This window comes from Coptis chinensis, chromosome 2 (assembly GCF_015680905.1).
Source record: "Coptis chinensis isolate HL-2020 chromosome 2, ASM1568090v1, whole genome shotgun sequence".
NCBI lineage: Eukaryota > Viridiplantae > Streptophyta > Magnoliopsida > Ranunculales > Ranunculaceae > Coptis > Coptis chinensis.
This window is the reverse complement of record NC_141457.1, coordinates 72,403,229-72,422,721: the sequence shown is the minus strand read 5'-3', so window position 1 is coordinate 72,422,721 and position 19,493 is coordinate 72,403,229. Positions and strand designations below refer to the sequence as shown.

The 19,493-nt window shown below is 34.3% G+C and overlaps 1 protein-coding gene across 21 annotated transcripts; it reads left to right on the top strand.

The window, feature by feature from the left end:
* The first annotated feature begins 11 nt into the window (after positions 1 to 11).
* On the top strand, positions 12 to 18,366 carry LOC147517629 (potassium transporter 5-like). 21 transcript variants are annotated; one of them, XR_015211510.1, is made up of 21 exons: positions 115 to 256; positions 1,209 to 1,338; positions 1,435 to 1,562; positions 1,715 to 1,802; positions 1,990 to 2,070; positions 2,586 to 2,662; positions 4,188 to 5,974; positions 7,923 to 7,981; positions 8,134 to 8,158; positions 8,352 to 8,583; positions 9,026 to 9,108; positions 9,982 to 10,058; positions 12,549 to 12,663; positions 14,108 to 14,356; positions 14,442 to 14,492; positions 14,634 to 15,017; positions 15,096 to 15,150; positions 15,325 to 15,620; positions 16,162 to 16,236; positions 16,338 to 16,456; positions 18,032 to 18,366. XR_015211510.1 is itself a non-coding variant. In XM_086589784.1 (20 exons), the coding sequence occupies exons 12-15, from the start codon at positions 14,284 to 14,286 to the stop codon at positions 14,959 to 14,961; spliced, it is 276 nt and encodes a 91-aa protein (XP_086445910.1). In that variant the 5' UTR covers positions 115 to 256; positions 1,209 to 1,338; positions 1,435 to 1,562; positions 1,715 to 1,802; positions 1,990 to 2,070; positions 2,586 to 2,662; positions 4,188 to 5,974; positions 7,923 to 7,981; positions 9,026 to 9,108; positions 9,982 to 10,058; positions 12,549 to 12,663; positions 14,108 to 14,283; the 3' UTR covers positions 14,962 to 15,017; positions 15,096 to 15,150; positions 15,325 to 15,620; positions 16,162 to 16,236; positions 16,338 to 16,456; positions 18,032 to 18,366. The 21 variants fall into 21 exon arrangements, 10 of the variants coding, with proteins under 10 accessions (XP_086445910.1, XP_086445908.1, XP_086445909.1 ...); XR_015211517.1 differs by lacking the exons at positions 8,134 to 8,158; positions 8,352 to 8,583 and having other exon boundaries at positions 4,188 to 4,276; positions 5,830 to 5,974; XR_015211516.1 differs by lacking the exons at positions 8,134 to 8,158; positions 8,352 to 8,583 and having other exon boundaries at positions 4,188 to 4,276; positions 5,796 to 5,974.
* The last annotated feature ends 1,127 nt before the right edge of the window (positions 18,367 to 19,493 follow it).

Here is a 19,493-nt window from a genome sequence, read left to right as displayed (position 1 = left end):
AAAGAAAATTAACCGAGAAACCAAAAACAAGTGAAGGTCTCTCCCTTTGTCTCCCAAATCTCTCTCCAAATTTTAATAATTTTACCGCCTTCAAATCTCCTTTGTGTTGCTGCTGCTCCTCCACTGTGTTTGACTAATTGGTTCATCGTTTGGTAATTGTCTCTGAACACTTCTCAGTTTTTGTGTGGTGGTGTGCCTTGAGACTATAGTAGATAGGAGTGGGCAGGAAATATATGTTCAAATTAAGTATAAGATGGTAAGCATTTTCATTTTTTGTAACTAACAGCTTAATTACTTGGACTGTAATTTCATTGTTCATATGAAATGGATCGCTATTTTTGAATTGAGTAAGTGATTTGGGTTTGAAGAGTGAAGCTTATGCATTCTCAATTTTATGATTATTCTTAAAGTTAAGCTTATGTATTCTCAGTATGGTGTTTTTGTATCTAATTAGGTGGTTAAGTTCTGGTCATGTTTGAAGAATGAGGCTTGTTCTTTAGTGGGTTTTTGAGAAAATTGTGTAGATTAAGTTAATAGGAAGAGTAGTTGTGAACCCATTTTCAAATTTTAGAATTAATTGCTTGCTCTCACCATATTACTATTCTGTATCGGCACAATATGTAGACTGAAGTATACTGAGTGGTTCTGAGTTTATTATGCCCACTCCATTTGTATACCTGATTCAACTTGGCGTAGTTACTTATAAGAGAATGGAAGATAAAGTCAATTTTAATCAATTGATCAAGAGTAGGGTAGTGTTGCAGTAACGACATTTTGTGTGATAGATAGACATAGACATTGTTATCTAGCGCAGTTGGATTTCCATCACCGCTACAAAAATTTCCGTGTGTTCTAAGTTCTAACACCATTACCATTATCCCAATTTTAGGCATTTGTACATGAGTACATTACGGTTTTGCACTATTCCGTTGTCGGATTGTGTTTAGTAGTTTTGAATATGGACATCAAATACTTGCATAGTAAACAGCAATCTGTTAATGAAAAACGACAATGTATTGATGATTGTCGTTGAAAACAATCACAGAAACCATTATACAAAAATATACTGAGTACCCCATCTTATCGAATAATGAAATATTTGTTTGCAATTGTAAACCTTAAACCCTAGTTCATGTAGTTGTTCAATTTTTCGTTGAATGATAATGCTGTGTTTATTTACATCTATTATTGTTATTGGCTTTGTGCAGGATCGGGCAAATGAGATATATAAGAAAGTAGTAGATCATAAGTCTATGAGGGGAAGAAATCTAGATGCATTTTTGGTTGCTTGTCTGTTCGTTGTTTGTCACCAAGAACATAAGCCTCGCACTGTAAAGGGTACAGGCTAAGCTTCCTTAATATGTGGATTTCTTCCCTATTTATCTTACTTTCAATGTGATTTATTTTCCTACATATGTGGCTTTGGTCAACTAGAGATTCACTCTATTGCCAATGGAGCCACAAAAAAGGAAATTGGCATGAACAAATTCTTCATGGAGAAACAATTGAAAGAGATTGGTGAATCAATGGAGACCGGAGCGACATATGCTGGAGATTTTATGGTGAGATTAAGTTCTGTTTCTTTATTACCAGATTATTTTAGTTGCTTCTTTAGGTATTACTTATGAGGCTATTTAACCTGTTTCATGTATTTGGAATTTGTATGTACAAGTAGTTAAAGTTTTAAACTAATCCCAACCTCCTTGATCTGCAGAGGCGCTTCTGTTCCGTCTAGGCATGAATCACCAAGCTATTAAAGCTGCACAAGAAGCAGTCCAGAACTCTAAAGAGCTTGATATAAGGTAGCCTACGTACTGTCTCTTATACTTTAATCACGTCATCTTGCTTGGATACAGACTTGTAGTCTAAAGTTGTTACACACTTGCTCCATGTTGGTTTGGCATTATTACTTTTCAAGGTGTCATATAAACTATATTTCTATAATTTTACCAAACTGTTTGCCAATCTTTTCAATTCTTATTTTTGCAGGAGGAACCCCACCTCAGTGGCAGTAGCTGTTATCTACATGCATGATTACGCAGCTCTCTGACGACAGGAAGTTTCTTAAAGGTTAGCATTTGCTGCACAATATTTGTTGTTTGAGTTTATATCTTGATTTCTAAACTAAATCTTACTCAGAAAATAATATGAAGTTCTCACAAGGAATGCAAATAGCCACTACACCATAACACCATAACATCCGTTACAATATTTGTCACATATGTGATCCGTTAGAAATGCTACCAACCGTCACATTTTTTGTAGGCAAATACTTGATTTATTTAGTAACATTTACTCGATATTTTGTGACAGATACAGAAGTGTTACTTATTGCAAAAAATAAATGAAAAATATTGAAAACAAAATAAATTGGGTGAAAACTATGGGGGCAATGTTTTTCATTCTCGCGCTCATCTCTCTAACCCTTTCAATAATAACAATAGAGAAAAGTGAAGAGGTAAGCTAGGGCAGATGTAACCGCTGCCGACTCCACCTCCGCCGCTCGCTTGTGTTTCCCACTGAAGTAAGTCGTCATCATCTCCTTCATTTTGTTAATCTTCTCTCTTCTTCTTCCTTTGTAACAGTATGGGTTTTGGCTAGAGTGTTACATTTACACAAGCAACTGCTCAATCTACTCAAGAAAACTTCTTCTTTGGCCAAGGTAAACATTTTATTTAGTGATGAATCCTCTTTTACTTGCGGTTTCCAGTGTTTCATTTTTCGGAAAAAGAATAAGCTTTTGGGTTTGTCCAGACATAAGATTATTAGGGTGTATGTTAACAATAGATTTGTATAATCTGTCAACCATGGCCAAAGAATTGTGTATCATTTTTCTTGTTGAATTGTGTATCATTTTTCGGAAATCTGCTCATGTTTGTTTCATTCACTTTGATTTCAGGTTAATAGTTTATTTAATTAATGAAGCTGTATATTTTGAATCTCATCACTTTGGGTTTTGAATTATGTACTAAACTTTGTTCTTGAAGTGAAGTTTTGGATTTTGGAGACTGGTGTTTCTTTCAAATTATGGGATACTTGTGTTGGTGCATAGATCTAGTCTATTGTTATTGTTGGTCTTTTTGTGTTAACGTTTTAACTTTGTGTAACTTAAATAAACTTAACACTGATTTACAAGCCTAAGTTAGTTTAGCAAACCACTTGCAAAAATTTTAATTTGCATATCATTGGTTCATTTAAAAACAATTTATCGAAAAAAAATTAATACGCGTAAATTTAACGAGTCAAAATTGGATGGTAATAACTTTGAAGATTATTACTATCATGTTAGATTTTTAGTAGACTTGCTTTCGCTGATAGGAATTAATCGATATTATGTACGCAAAACTTAGACACAATTAATTACTACAAATTGTATGTGAAATTGGTAGTGTATTTAGTGAATATTGGGAGCATGCAAGCTTTTAGCTAGTTATAGAAGCACCTTAGCAAAAGACTTGTATACTAGTATCTGGTGGATGAGTTTGGTTGGAATTGGAGAGAGGTGACCCCCACCTTAACACTTACAAGTGGGCTAGTAGTAACAAAAGTGGGAATTGACACTACAAGAAAATGGACTTTTGTATACTTTCCTTTTAAAATTGAGTGCTACTTGTTTTTTAAAATTGAGTGCTACTTGTTTGAGTGCTACTGATTGGGGATTTGATGTTTTGTCAATCTCTTTGTTTGAGCCCTAACTTTGGGTTTTTATCTGGTGTGCTTGTAAGGAGTTCTGAAATTGGTTGAAATAGGACGACCTATTGGGACAGGCATTCCTGTCTTAAATTTAGGATGGGCTTTTGAGTCCCAAACATGAGAAAACCCGTCACGAGGTCTTAGCCCGAAAAATAGATGACAACTTCTTTTGTTCTTAATCTAGACGGGCGAAAGTGTATCTAATTTTCTTTGATGTAAAATAAGGCACACTGGTGATACCTAGTTAATACCAGAACACGCCACCCCCCTCTTAACCCTCCTGTTGTATTCATATACTGCATATACTTTGTTAAGCGAATTGTTTAATCACTTATTTAAGTTAAGCGTAGTTGTTGTGCTTGTATGACCAATTTAACTGGACTTAGACAATGTTTGGCTAAGGTGTTTTATTTGTTGTTGGCTTCACTTTGTATGCTGCTCAAGAAAAGAATATATTGATGTTGTGCTTTTAACCGCTTTTCTCTACTTAACAGGGCATTTAAAGTTTTGGAAGAAAAAGCCTGTTGGCATTGAGTTTGCTAAGCATTTCGGATCGCACCTTGGGCCTATTGAAGGACTAGCTGTGAGTTCTTGGCTACACTATACTAAGCAATTATTTAAAGTTACTTGCATTATGAGTTATGATATGTGCTTGCCTTCCATGTTGGCCTGAAGATTTCTGTGTGAATGTAATTGCACACTATTTAGGATATTTTAAATTGGTGTTTATACTTCATAGTTTGTTTGGAAAGTGAGTTTCTCATTGTTCAGACCTGTTGTTTTAAATTGGTGTTTATACTTCATATTTATTGTTTGGGATTTTCACTGTTTTTCGTTTTATTATTGTGTAGAACATAAGTGTTTGAAACTGAATTTTGAGCTAGCGGAACACAAGTCATTACCTTGTTTGTTCACCTTATTTTCCTTTTGAACACAATAATGTGAAGTCTAGTATGTATAAAATATTTAGACTATATTTGAATCTTATATTTGAATCTTTGTAAGTTGCCTCTTAGCATTATTTAATGTTTTGTGTTGTTGCATCTTCATGGAGCTAGTTCATAAGTTACATGTATACATAAATTGACGTTGTGTAGTTATTTACACAAATCAACTTCATATGGATATGATGGATATTGAATGAGCTAGGATTCGTGAATCTGTAATATTTTTGATCTAGTACTTGTGAAGTATTGTTGGTAATATTCGTTACTCTACTTGTGAAGTTATTGTTGGGGGTTGTATTAGATGTTGAGTTAGTCAAAGGGCTATATGTTATATGATATTCTGATTCTACTTTTTGATTCCTAACTTGGTGTCAAGTAGAGAGCTTCTGATTTTTGGTTTGCAAGACTTGATATATACCGAGTATTTTACCAAATTGAACTTGCCCCAAGGTTTGACCAAAAGTTGGGATCTGCTTGGGAATGCTATTTGTTAATTCCCTACTTGCCTGGTTGGTTGATTGAAGAAAGGTTAGTAATTCATGAAAATATAAGTATGAAGAGTCATTTTTAGTGCAAGTTAGTAGTAGCAAACATATTGTATCTTCGATTATAGAATTAATTCACAAGTATGAGCCTGCAATTCAGTTCACAAGCTTGCCATAATAGAATTAATTCAATATACCGCTCTGTCTCATGACTCGCCTTGTAGGTTTGGAAAAACACCTCTCTACCCAATGATCCGTCTTGTAGGATCTTCGATTTTGCTAAAACCTTGATGGTTTTGACTTGTATATTCTATTTTATTTCATATTGAAATTGTTCCTTTTGGTTTCTTTGAATTTATATAAGTAGATAATGTCTTCGACAATCCCAAGCAAGAATTGGATGAAAACTGAATTCATCACCTATATATATACCTTAAAAGCATTATATCATTCATTCAATTCACACAAGACAACTTGGGAAAGGAACTCAATTGGTATTGTTTTCCTTGCGTCAAGTGTCATAATCTAGGAGGTAAATCGCAAGTGGAGGACATTCTAGTAGATGGTGATGAAAATTTACTTATATAATATGATTAGGGTTCAAGCAGGATTTATGTGAATGGTATTGTCATTTTGGAACTAAATCAGATTATATTTAAATTTGGTATAGTAAAATATTCTAAGTATGTTTTGGTCGCTCAAAGAGAAAAAATAGCTCGTGAGACTACTGATGCAAACTATGCGACCGTCCTAGAACGACTTGATGAAGAGTCTAATGCTCGAAAGAAACTTGAGGAAGAAGTAGCAACAATGCAGCGAGAATCTTCTAGTAGGGGCAGTTCATCTCAGGTAATATTATTTTTGTAATGCCTAGCTTTTGTCATAATTGCTTATAATACCAAAGTGGGGGGGTATGCACAGGGCATCATTCTTCAAACCTTATACAAAATTCTGGTTTCATAAAATTTTGCTTTTGATCCACTTTGTTTATTTGATTAAATCTGATGGTAGTTGACTTAAGGGTGCAAGTGGATATCCAAATATTCGAATCCGATTCGAATTCGTATTCGAAAAATCGGATATTCTCTGAAAATTTCAGATTCGGATTCGGATTTGGATATTTTTTTTATGTCCGAACTGGTTTCAGATATCCGCATCTGATAATATCTGATCCGATTTAAAAAAGTAATAGTTATTATATATAATTAATTTATTCATTTTTTATTGTATAAAATATTATATAAAATCATAAACTAATAATATAAAACTATTATAACAAAATAATAATAATAAATGACAAATATATATATTTGTACTAGTTTTTATAGTGGTAAAATGAATTATTCAAAGCAAATAAAATTTTAATTAATTTTAATTTTCGGATCGGATATTATCCGATATCCGTTTCGGATATCCGAAATCGGATTCGGATAATTTTTTTAATATCCGTCGGATTCGGATTCGGATATCGGTATAAATTTTCGGATTCGGATACAGGCATATCCGCATCCGAACCTATCCGTTTGCACCCCTAAGTTGACTCATGGGAAGGGGCTGGCCTTGGTTTCTCAGGAACCAAAGAGATGTAATTGAGCTGTTTAGCATATGTGGTTTCTTCCTCTTCTTTACATCCGAGACAGAATGAAGCCATTCAAATTCCTTTTCTCATGATCCTATAACAGGATTTCCAATAGATGAACCATCGGTATTGGCCTTTACCGTTCCCAAGTCTGGAAGAATTCAGCTGACTTCTTTGATACAGCATGAGGGTCTTGTTCTACTTCTGATATTTAGTGAGTGTAGAACAGACAAATCCTCAACTGAATTAAAATAGTATTAAACATATGCCCTATTGTAGATTTACCCGTGGCTTTTATGGCTTGTAGGACTGCATGCTTGATGACATTTTTGTTCATTCACCAGTCCTCAAAATAGAGTCGGTTTCTCGACTTCCATAGCTGAGACATAAGGCTTGCAGCAGTAGAATTCGAAATTTGTTTTCTGATTGGGCTAAGGGGTTTCAAAGCATTTATAATTACTTGAAAGCTTTGGACTGGCTGAACCTTTAGGACATCAGATAGCCATTGCCATAGCTCTTTAGATATGTTGCAGTCTCACAGCACGTGTTGACGTTCTCTTCTTCATTTCCATATAAGCGACATTGAGAAACTATGTTAATTCCTTTGCTCCTGACCCTATCATCCTTTGACACTACATTCTGGATAAGTTTCCAGCAGTGCCTGCTGTTCTGGGGTGCAAGTTTTTGATCCATAGTCATTTGTGCCAAGTAACCATGCCCACCCGTTCTTTCTTTTTTTTTTTTTTTTTTTTTTTTTCTGATTGTATCGAAAGCTTCCTTGACTGTAAACATGCCATCTTTAGCTGGTTTCCATATTCGAATGTCCTCAACCTCGCCAGAAGGTGGTAGCAAAGTATTGAGATCAATTCTTACCCGGCAGACATCCCTCTGTTTTAGGCCGTCGACATATCTGCCGGTTAATAGTTGTTGTACACTTTTGTCGGATATTTCTTGTATGCCGACTGTTTTTTAGATTTGGCAACCGTCGGCTCGAAATGGACCCTGGAAAACTCTCACCAGCGCCAAAAATGTCTTAGTTCCCCCCAAAAGAAAATAACGTAGTCTAAAATTTTTAGGTCACTCACACAACTGCAGCAAGAGGGAGGCAAGGTCATCTCCCTCAGCTCACTCCTAAAACTAATTTTCTCTTAAAAATATCTCACTCCCTCACAAACACTTAGCTCATTATCTCACCTCCAAATTTTTGTTCTTTTTCAGAAAATTCAATGCTTATATTCTCTCCAAATTGTCTCTCTTTTCAACGCCATCAATCAAAGGTAATTCTTCTTCCTTTAACTCATGTATCTCTTTCCACTCTAACTCGTTCTCAATTTTGATTTTAGAGATAGTTTTTTTTTTCTATGGGTTTAGCTATTGAGCTCAAATGAAGTAACTTTATTCATTATATTTTTAAAATTGATGTGAACAGGTCTTGTGTGCGTTCTCACATCAAGGTTCGTTTTTTTTTTCCTTCTTTCGATTTGTGTGGGTTTCTCATTCTAAGCATGACGTTGTTCTATAAAGTCGATTTTTTTTACCTAGTTTTGCATTAACTCTAGATTGGGTAGAATATAATTTGTGAATATAGCTATAGTTTGTGAATGTTTGTTTATATGGTTTGTAAATCACTGATGTTGAAGTTATTAGGTTCTCGGATGATACTGATTTTTGGTCAAATTCGTTTAGTGGAGTGGAGAATGAGGGGTGATTTTAATGGAATGAGGGGGAGGTATGAGGAGAAGGGTCAGGTAGTTGAGGATGAAAATTTGAGCGCTGGGAATGTGTATTATCAGGAAAGGGTGATGCCCCAAATGTTCTATACACTGAAGCTAAAGAGCCAAATTTATCATTTGTCCAGCTTCTGCTGAATGTAAATTGGGTGGGTCACAAATGCAACCTGTGATACCTGCATTTTTACGGCTATGGCTTCTATAGCGTATGAGCTCCCATTTTTACAGTGTCTTCCTTTCAAATCATTGTCCTAATTTTCCTCGCTAAAAAATGGAAAAATCTAAATACTTTTGCTTGAATAACCTACATCTTACTTTCTCATCATCCTTCTGTAGCAACGTAACATCAAATACTAACTTTTTCTTCCTTTTTCCCTTGGTATATTATAGTACTATAGAAGTCATCAAGGTTATTTTTTGTTAGGTACCTATATCAGGAATCATCTGTATTTGACTATTTGTCTGTAATGCATCTAAAGTTTGCTTAACAAGAAGAATGGGTCATAGGCAAATGAATACATGCAGTACTTTGCACTCTTGTTTGCTATCTTATGTGCGCTTTGTTGCTTGATACTGTTGCTTGTCTCTTAGGTTCTCAAGGAGCGTGGTGTGGATGATCGCGGTGTGGATGATATTGTAATCAACAATGTTGATTTGAGCCAACCATGAAATAGGTAAAGAACGCTTTAAATGACTAGCAGGTTACTTTTCTACTATGACAAAACATAAATTGGAAACATTATAGTAATAGACGAACAGGTACCCCCTCCAGGTTGAATAATCGTTTGCGGGTAGTTCTTGAATATTATGAAATTCTCGAAGTGACGCACTTTTGATATTTGTGATTGTTTGTTTATATGGTTTGAAAATCACTTAGTGTTAGATGAGTATGGAAGTTTCACATGGTCTGTTTTTCGCTTTTTTTGTGAAATGAATTTGTAGCTCAACTTACTTATCTCAAGATTGAGTAAGTTTAACATTTACATCTCAAATTCTTAACAAACAAATACAAGAAAAAGAATGCGTGTTTATGTAATGATTTTTTTTATGTTTATCGTCAGTTTCTAGTGAGTTAGTTTTCATAAAATTGTATTGACTTGTCATCAGGAGTGTAATCTCATAGTTTTTGAGCTTTTAGACAACTTTTAGTACATATCGTTCTAACTTGCCCACCATTTTCTGGTTATACCAACCCTAGTTATGTTCTTAATCTCTTATGGTCCTCATAGTTTCCCCTGAATCAAAAGTAGGCGCTAATGGAACTGAAAGTAAAAGAATTGGGTGAAAACTAGTTCAATGTTTTTGGGTTTGATATACAAAATTCAGTCAAGTGATTGTTATCTACTGAATGAAAACTAGTTCAATGTTCTCTAAGGCACAAGTAGCTTTACATGAGGTATATATGAATTTGTATCGTATATATGAATTTGTATCTGAGTTTAACTTATATTCTTTATTTAAGATTGAGATGGATTTGTTGCGTCCATTTGTTGCATATCCTATTTGTTGACTCTTTAGTATTTCCCTTGTTCACTTTCGGCATGCAGGTTGCCTAATTAAAAAAAAAATGGTTAAAGGATAGAACTGCTAAGAGTTGGGATGAGGCACTAGTATCATATTTCAGGTGCGAGTTTGTATCACACTTTAACTTATATTTAGTTTTTAAGATTGGCGCCCACTTTGACTTTTTGGCTAGGAAGGGCCAACAAAATTCACTGGTTGAAATTCAAAGGCTTGCATTCGTGTGACTTTAGATTTGAAGATATAGTACCGCCGAGATCTAGTACTGATGGTTTTCCTCCCTATGCTACGGATATTACAATTTTCAAGTTTGATGCACCATATGTTTGTTTCTTTGATTTTCATGTTTCGTGCTTGTATAAAAAATTATACGTAGTGTTTAACATTAACTTGCATGCATGGATGATTAATGTTTATATACCTAGCATGCTTTCGGGATCTTGGTTAATTCAATCTTTGGCTTTGCAAGTTTTTTTTTTGTAGATTTTTCGGGATAATTAATGAGGTGTGGGATGGTTATGGTGATTAGTGGTTATTTGTAGGTATAAGACCTTTGCTAGGTGATTGGTGGTTATTTGTGGACTTTGCCATGGTCTATAGCCGTCGCAAAAACAGCAGATCCCACAGACCACAACTGTAGGAAAAATTGACCTTTTCCCAAGGACCAAGCCATAGGGAAAAATGACCTTTTCCCACGGATTTTCCAACAGTTTCTGTTGTGGCCATACCCAGTGGCGGAGCCAGGAATTTGTTCCAGGGTGAGCCGGCGGTGAACTCCAACTCATATCAAATAGTGTGTACATGTGATTACTAGTTGGTTTTATTTTGGTTAAATAATTGCATATCAAATTGTTTGACAAATTGTTAATTTCTCTAGTTAAATTAATATTTTGAAAATCAAAAGTATATATATATATATTTTAGATAACAGACATTTCCTTATTTTGAAAGTGTTGGATGACAAATCGAATCTACTAGTTTGGTTAATTAGACTAAATAAAATTGTTAATATATTTTTTGCTTTAAATAGGGTGTTTAACTAGTACTCTTATATAGCCCATAATATGTTTTTTCCCCCCTTTTCATTTGTGAATAAATAATATCACTTGGGCGTAATGCAAAATACGCTTGTGTAATGCGGTAACAAAGAAAAGTTCACTTGTAAATTTGTCATGTCGGTTTGTTTTCTAAATTCTAACGGCAAAATAAGCTTGTGTAATGCAAAGAACAAAGAAAAGTTCACTTGTTCTAAATTCTAACTACCAAGATGTTTTGTAGTAATTTAGTTTATACAAAATCTAGTATACATGTTGTTGTACTGTGCTCAAAGATCCGGGCCCTCTAATAACCAAGGGGGTGAGGGTGTATTGCCACACAAGGAGCATGCAAAATGACCAGACTTATCATATCACTTCTACTTTTCATTCATTGGAGAGACCCATGTGTTATGCATTTGTTTTTCATTCTTTGGAGGACCATGTTTTCGGTTTTTAGGTGAAGCTTAAGTCAAACTAACATGTCAATTACCAAATCACCTTTAGACCCAACAAACTAAAGCCTTTATCTATGGGCAAAATAGGCAATTCATGAATATAAAAGAAAGTAACCCAAAAATACCTTTAGACCCAGCAGACTAAAGCCTTTATCTATGGGCAAAATAGGCAATTCATGAATATAAAAGAAAGCAATCCAAAAATATTTCTGCCAAAATCCAAAATTCAGGGTGAGCCAGGGCGTACCCTGGGCCCCCCTGGCTCCGCCACTGGCCATACTGACGGCAATAGCTGACGCAAAGACCGTCGCTATTGGTAGGCTTTACCACGGTCATGACTGTTGATAGACTATTTCCGACGAACAAAAAGCCCACAGTCTTGCGACGGTCCAAAACTGTGGGAAAAAGTCGGTAAAACCTGTTTTCTTGTAGTGTGAAAACCAAACTAGTTCAGGAAGATAAATACAAGAGAAGCTGCAAAGCTATAATAAGACAAAAGAAAGGAATGATTACCTCTTCCTTTAATTCTCATATGTTCTCAACATTAGAAACCTTATGGCATTGCTTCGCATTAAATTGAAGGTTTGAATTGTTTATTAAATGAAGAATTAAAGGGGATTTCCAATTATGGGTCGATGAGTATGGTAGAATTGGCGAATAGATTAAAGCTTTGAGAGTGTCTATAACTCTGACTATAACTATATATTTGCTTATATATAGGAAGTATAAGCCAAGTTTGTGCTACTGCTATATACAGTTCAGTCCATGTAGAAAACTTATGGCTATTGGTACAATCTATAGACAATTGAATAAAAGTTTCAAGGAGAATCATGTTGTCAGTGTTGGTTTGAGGCCTGCAGTGGCCTGGCGATGGTCTGGTCATGGCCTGCAGTGGCCTGGTGATGGTCTGGCCATGGCCTGCAGCGGCATGTCAATGTTGTGTAGCGACCTAGCAATGTCTTATAGCAGCGTGGCAGTGTCCTTGTGTGCTAGTGGTGGGAAGGATGGGGTTACTTTACTTTGGGATTTAGCTAAGGATAAGAAATTGTATTCACTTGATGCTGGTGCTATTATTCATGCTTTGTGTTTTAGTCCAAATAGGTATTGGCTATGTGTTGCGACGGAGCAGTGTGTCAAGATTTGGGATCTCGAGAGTAAGAGTATTGTTCAGGAATTGAAGCCTCCTGTTGAGTCACCAACACCTGGAAAGAATTCGGTATATTTACTCTTAGTTATTTTATTTACATTTTTGGTGCTTCTGTGATTTATACTGTTTGGAATAATTTTTTTGGTTATAATATGTGTTTTACTTTTGATGTTTCAAGTATGATATGTATCATTTTAGTAGATAGCTTATGAAATGAACATTGTTATCTCTAGAGAATATGCTACTATTTTGATAATTGGATGGGCAATGTATGCAACAAGGACATTTCTCTTGTATTGTTTAAGAAACAATATGAAATTCTAAGTAGAAATAAGTAAATTTTTGAAAGGGTTTAGCTCAACAGTATCCAAAATAATAATTACATATCTTGCATCCTAGCATGATGAGGCAAACAATTTAACATTAATGTGCCTTTAGCGTACTAGATAAACGTCTAGACATCTTAATTCTTGGAAAAAAATTGGTATAAATACTTGACTCGTTGATTAATTTATCTCTGGCATGTGACTTTTATATTGTGTTTTCTTTTCTGGTTTACTTGTATTGATACTGTTAATCACATGCTAGATGGGTGTTTGGTATGTTTAATAATTGGGTAGAATACATATAATTTTTAGTAGGTATTTTTGAGTCAATATGCTATCAAATGACTATCTATGGTATTGTTGTTTTGTATAAGGGGATATAGAATTGTGGAGGTATTTTTGAGTCAATATTCTATCAAATGACTATCGATGGTATTGTTGTTTTGTACAAGGGGATATAGAATTGTGGAGTGACATTATTAGTGTTTAACTGCATTTCATCGATAATAGATTACACATATCTACTTGTCTGATTTAGTTGTATTGATTATTGTAATAGCATGCCAGTTGAGTGCTTGGTCATAATGTGGACTAGTTTTATTTAGGACTATACTTTTTATGAAATGATCTTTAATTGTTGGATGGCTTATGTAGAATATGTATCATTTTGCAATAAGTAGGGTTGAGTATAGATGTTGTCAGATAAATTCCAATGGTATTTCTGTTGTTGATTGAGTTGGAAAAATATAAATTGACTTTAGATGTTTAGAGCAATGAGACATACTTGTTTGAAGATGGTACGAATCTAGGTTAAGGATATATTGACTCGTGCTACAGAATCACATTGGCATCATTTTGACATGTCCTAGTTGTTGCCAATGTGATTATCAAATGACTATCTATGGTATTTTTGTTTTGAGTTGAATGAGTGGAATTTGAGTTGGTGATAGAATGAGTAAAATTATAGTACATACTTTGGGAGCTCTTGATATATTCTGAATAATGTAAATGGTTTTATCTAAATTAGAATCTTGCTGAAATTTTTTAAGTTTTTCTAATTTTCACCCTTGCGGTGGTTCGAAAATGGTGGACTTTAGTAATTACTTTGTGAGCTTCACTGTTGGTTCTCTTTTAAGAAATTTTTCTTGTTGAATTGAAGGTCACATATATGTTTTTAAGTGTTGTAGGTGGAACATTTGCACTCTACTCCTTGATATGTCGCTATGCGAAGGTAAGCTTGATTCCTAATCACCAAGCAGAAGACGGGGAACTATCCAATTATAGACTAGATACACCATCAAACCAGTTAAGGAGAGCCCAAAAAATAAAAGAAAAGCTGGAGAAAAGTAAAGTGGCTCAAGTTATGCTCTTGCTTGTCACGATTCTAGGCTGTTCCTTGGTGATTGGAGATGAAATTTTGACTCCATCTATCTCGGGTAAGTTGTATAGACTACCAGCTATTTTCATCCAATACAAATGCTTATAGTCCAAATTTGACCAATTTATATCTTCGCCGTGCAGTGCTTTCTGCAGTGAGTGGTATCAAGCAGTCAGCAAAGTCCCTTGATCAAAGTACTTGTACTCTGAAACCTGCAGCATCCACTCATTACCAAGCACTAACTATATCAACTTATACTGTCTTATATGAATGTAACGTAACTTTGCAACTAATGAAACTTAACTGAACCATTTCTCCAACTTTTTTCTTCTCAGATGCTGTTGTTAGCATCTCTGTGGTAATCTTGATCCTTCTCTTTTCTGCCGAGCAGTTTGGGACTGATAAAGTTGGTTATTCATTTACCCCAATCATCATCTTGTGGTTTTCCTTTATAGCCGGCATTGGTCTCTACAACATATTCAAGTATGATATTGGTCTCTTGCGCGCTTTTAATCCAAAATACGTAGTAGACTATTTTCAGCGAAATCATAAGCACGCATGGGTATCTCTTGGTGGAGTCATACCGTGTATTACAGGTAAGCAATACGGTTTAGAAAGTTTGCATCTGGCTCGCTCATTCTTTATTTACTTATCTTTAGGTAAGCAATACGGAAGCAATGTTTGCTGATCTTGGACACTTCTCTGTCCGATCAATTCAAGTAAGTAAAGCGTGCTGTCTGTATGAATTTTCAGAAACTCGCTGATTTAGCTACTGAGAAGTTTTGTACTCTGTTCAGGGGCAAAGTTTTCAATCTCTTTCACTTGGTAACTTTAAGCAGTAACATTTTTCTGGTAAGACTCCAAACAATGACTTCTATACTATAATTTTGTAGATTAGTTTCTCCTGCATTGTATTTCCATCATTGATTTGTGCCTATTCGGGACAAGCTGCGTACCTAACTAAGTTCCCAGATCATGTTGCTGATACATTCTATAAGTCAATTATATGATTCCACTTACTTGCAGGTCCATTATATGATTACCTGGGAGAATTTCTCTGGTATCGACATGGATCAAAATGTGTGGATCTTGTAATTAGTATCGGTGAATGGTGATGACCTGAATGGACAAGATGACCCATGTGATATTGGAATTTTGGTTCAAAAGCATAATATTATAGGACTGGTCTATTATTATGTGTTGCTGGGCTACTGAAAATTCTGAACAGTCTGCATTGCCTCCATCTCCCAAAGATGATGTCAGACATGACCAATCCAATGGTGGCACATTTAAGGGAAGGGTTACTCAAGTTCCAGGGCCAGGTATTAACATCAGTTCTATGTTGGGAAACCTCTCTTTATGGGATTTTATTTACAAATATTCAATTTTTATCTGCTATCGACTTGAGCCAGTGATTTAAAGATTGACTAATGTACAATGTCGCCCCACTTGGTATGTTGGAAACCACAGAAACCTGCAAGATTAGTGTGGTTGTCTGAACCAAGTCTTAGTTAATTTGTTTGTGAAAATACCCTGTTATGTCTTGATTCTTCTGTTGGGTTTCAGAAAAGAAACAAGAACGCCGTAGTCATGTAGCACAGGGTTTCTGGGCTGAAAGTGTTGTCTGTGAGTTTGTAGTGGTGCCCTAGGCTTAGGACTTGTACGGGGGGAGGGGTTCTATTCTTTCTTAGGCTTTGAACAAGGACTTGACTTTGGTTCAGGATAATCAGGTGCTTCTATATCACATGGTACTTTTTCTTATTCTTTTGTTTATGTTGCTACACATGGCCAGTATCTTATTTCACCATTCCGTGTTTATATGATTATTCTACTGTAGAATGTTGTTTTATTGTCTTATTTCAGTGGACATCACCACCAAGCTGATTTTATTAGTCTATCTTGATTCTAGAGTAGGAAGCTGCAGGTGTTATTATAGATGTAAGTAATTATTTTTCTTACTTGTATGATTTCTGCTTGTTTCTATTCGATCATGTCGAGAAACTCATCTTATACTCCATCCTTATATTGTTCTTGTGTAGGATTTTTTTATGCATTATTTCAAGTCAAATCCCCCAGAGTCTTGGAATTGGAATGTGTACGTGTTTCCATTGTCGTGTTTTGGCGTGGTGGTTAGATATGGGATACTTTTTCTTGTTAGGTGAGACCATTTTTACTTTGGAATTAAAATTGCCATTGCTCCTGGAATGAAATATGTTTTTTTAAAATAGATAGTTCTTATTTTAAGTTTACTTTGGTTGTAGGAGACATGGAGTTAAAACAGAACAAGTTTTTGCCTGCAGAAAACTAGATTATAATTGCCAACCCAGATCTAAACATTGTATGTACCATATGTTTTTTTTTAAAATTTTTTTTTTAAAAAAATTAATTAATTAATTAATTAATTAATAATAATTATTATTATTTACTATTTTTATTATTATTATTTTTTTTCTGTAAATGAGGTGGTTCATGATACGTTAATAAGAGCTTGTAGCTCATATATTTTCATAGCTTCAAATCTTCCATAGCTTGTGCATATACTCGACTTTATACCCAGATGTTTCAATTCCCAGCCTCTCTGGCTCATCATTATGCACTTCTTGCTGAAAAGTCGAGTTCGGTTTATTAACAAAAACACTTGTATATATAGGTTCGACTTTATGTTTAGCAATGCAAACAAGTTGTGCATTATTAGTCTAATTAAATCACTAAGCCCTAAAATCAAAGTCTCACTATTGCCCACACCCCTTAAGTTCCAGAGGGTTAACTTAAATAACACTAGAAAATAGTTTGTTAGTTTATTGTTAAAGTAATCTACTGAATAGACATATATATTATTCATGTGTTCCATTTTTTTCCTTCTGGGTGGTATTCAAGCTTTTCCATGCTGGAACGAATATGCAAAGCTTTTATGCAGTGGAGTAATTTATGTAGTTCTGTTATTGTTTCTTTGCTTTAGTTTTAATTTTTTGTCGATGAAAATTGATAAACATGTACTTTAACTAGAAGCTTGGTTTTTGCTTATTTGTTTAGTGTTAATAGATGGGTGTAATGAGTGGGGCTCTGGTTGGCGTGGGCATTTAGAACATTTTGTTGTTTTTCATTACTTTTTGTTGTGTGGATGAATAGAAGGAATTTAATTACTATAGTTTGTTAGAGTTATAGATGAATAGAAGAACTTAAGTGATACATTGTAGAGTAAAAAAAAAGTGCAGGTACAGGTGCACCAGTACAGGTGGCCCACATATAAAAGGGCCAGAGAAACCATTTTTTATATAATGAAAATTCGTTAGTAACGGATATAGAACTGTTAGCAACAAATTTTTTTTTTATACAATAAAAATTCGTTAGTAACGGATATAGAACCGTTAATAATAGAAAATCAAAGTGAGGATTATATCCGTTACTGATAGAGGATAAACAAATTTGGTAACCGTTACTAATAAATTATAACGATTACGTATCTGTTATTGAAATTAGTTTCAGTGATACTTTGTAACCGTTAGTAAATTTTGTAACGGATAAGTGTTACAGATATCCATTACTAATATTTGTCACGCTTTTGTGTCAACGCAAGATAACCGTTACTAATATTTTTTGTAACGGATGTATATCCGTTACAGATAGACTGTTATGGTGTAGTGAGCATTGCCTCACTGTCTCACTCTCACGTTAGGATTGGAATTTGTGTTACAGAATCTTTATTAATAGCTAATGGGTTTTATATATGCAGATGTTGCAACAACAACTGCAGTGGCAGAACACACCAAGGACCTTTATCCATATACATAAGGTTGATATCTAATTGGTATGCCAAGGATGAAGACCTAAAGAATCTTGGCACTCTTTGTCAATGACGAACTCATTCCAATGCATAGTGTTAAAAGGGGTAACTAGTACAATGCCGTGGACAACACTAGCCATTTTGTATATTCAGATTTCAGACAAGTGTTTTGCGTCATTTATAACAAAGAGATATATTTTTTTCTATTTTCTTCCAAGGCATTAACATCCTCTTCGAGATAAAAAAAAAGTAAGATGATGCTTTACTTGCATCTCTTTTGCTAAGATACTTTTCAATGACATGTATACATATTTAATTTAATCATGCGAACCAAAATTTATATCTTTGAAGCTCTTAGATAAACATAGCGCAAAATTATGTATGAGAGGGACATTGAGTAGAGTTCTCTGTAGGGTCCAATAGTATTACACAATTTCACTTGAATTATCTTTTATCTGGCCATATCACAAGCACAATTTGTCATGGTTTGACACTTCTGAGTGAAAAATCTTTGTCATTTAAGCTTTTTAGGGGCGGAGGATTCTATTTATTTATTGCTAAAAAGTGTTTATTAGTGAAAAAATATTTTTTGAAAAAATAAATGTATTTGTTCTCTATTTAAAAAAAAAATAGTTTTTTTATCTAAAAAACATTTTTTGGTCCCAAAAACTAGTTTTATGATAATTAGGTAAAATTTGTTTTTCAAGTTAAAAAACTATTTATCTTTGAGGGAAACTCTTTGGGTGCTCAAGGCAAATGAATTGTAAAGATATTTTAGATTTTAGTACTTTATGCTGCGATATGTCGAAATATAGTACGAAATCTGATTTGATCAAATAACTTTTAAGAAAAATCACAACCAAACATGTTTATTCAAAAACTATTTTTAGAATAAATATTTTTTCATAAAAATGCGTTTTAAGAAAAAATGAGACCCAAACACCCACTTAGATTCTCCACTAAAAAGTGTGTTCACAAGAAACGCTTCTCGCAACAACCAAAACACACCTCGTGGGTGGGTGACATAGTAAAAATAAATAATTTAATGTCTAACAAATCCGACAATAAAAAACGTAAAAAAAAAAAATAAAAAAAATAATAAATATAGTAATGTCAACAAATTCATATTGCTCTAATTTTTTAAAAGTCAAGCAAAGGAAAAAAACAGAGACTCAAAAGAAAAAAAAATTATTATATAGTGGAATGTTAAAATGTGTGTTTAATTCAGTAAAGAGATTTATAGGAATGAGATAAGTCATGAACAATTTTTACATGAAGAAGTAAAAAAACGTAATCAATTTGTCTAGTTGGTTAGGATAATCGGCTGCCACCCGATAGAATTGAGTTCAAGTCTCAGCAACGGAATTTATTGATTGAATCCGATTAGTTAGGAAATGTAAATAATAATAAT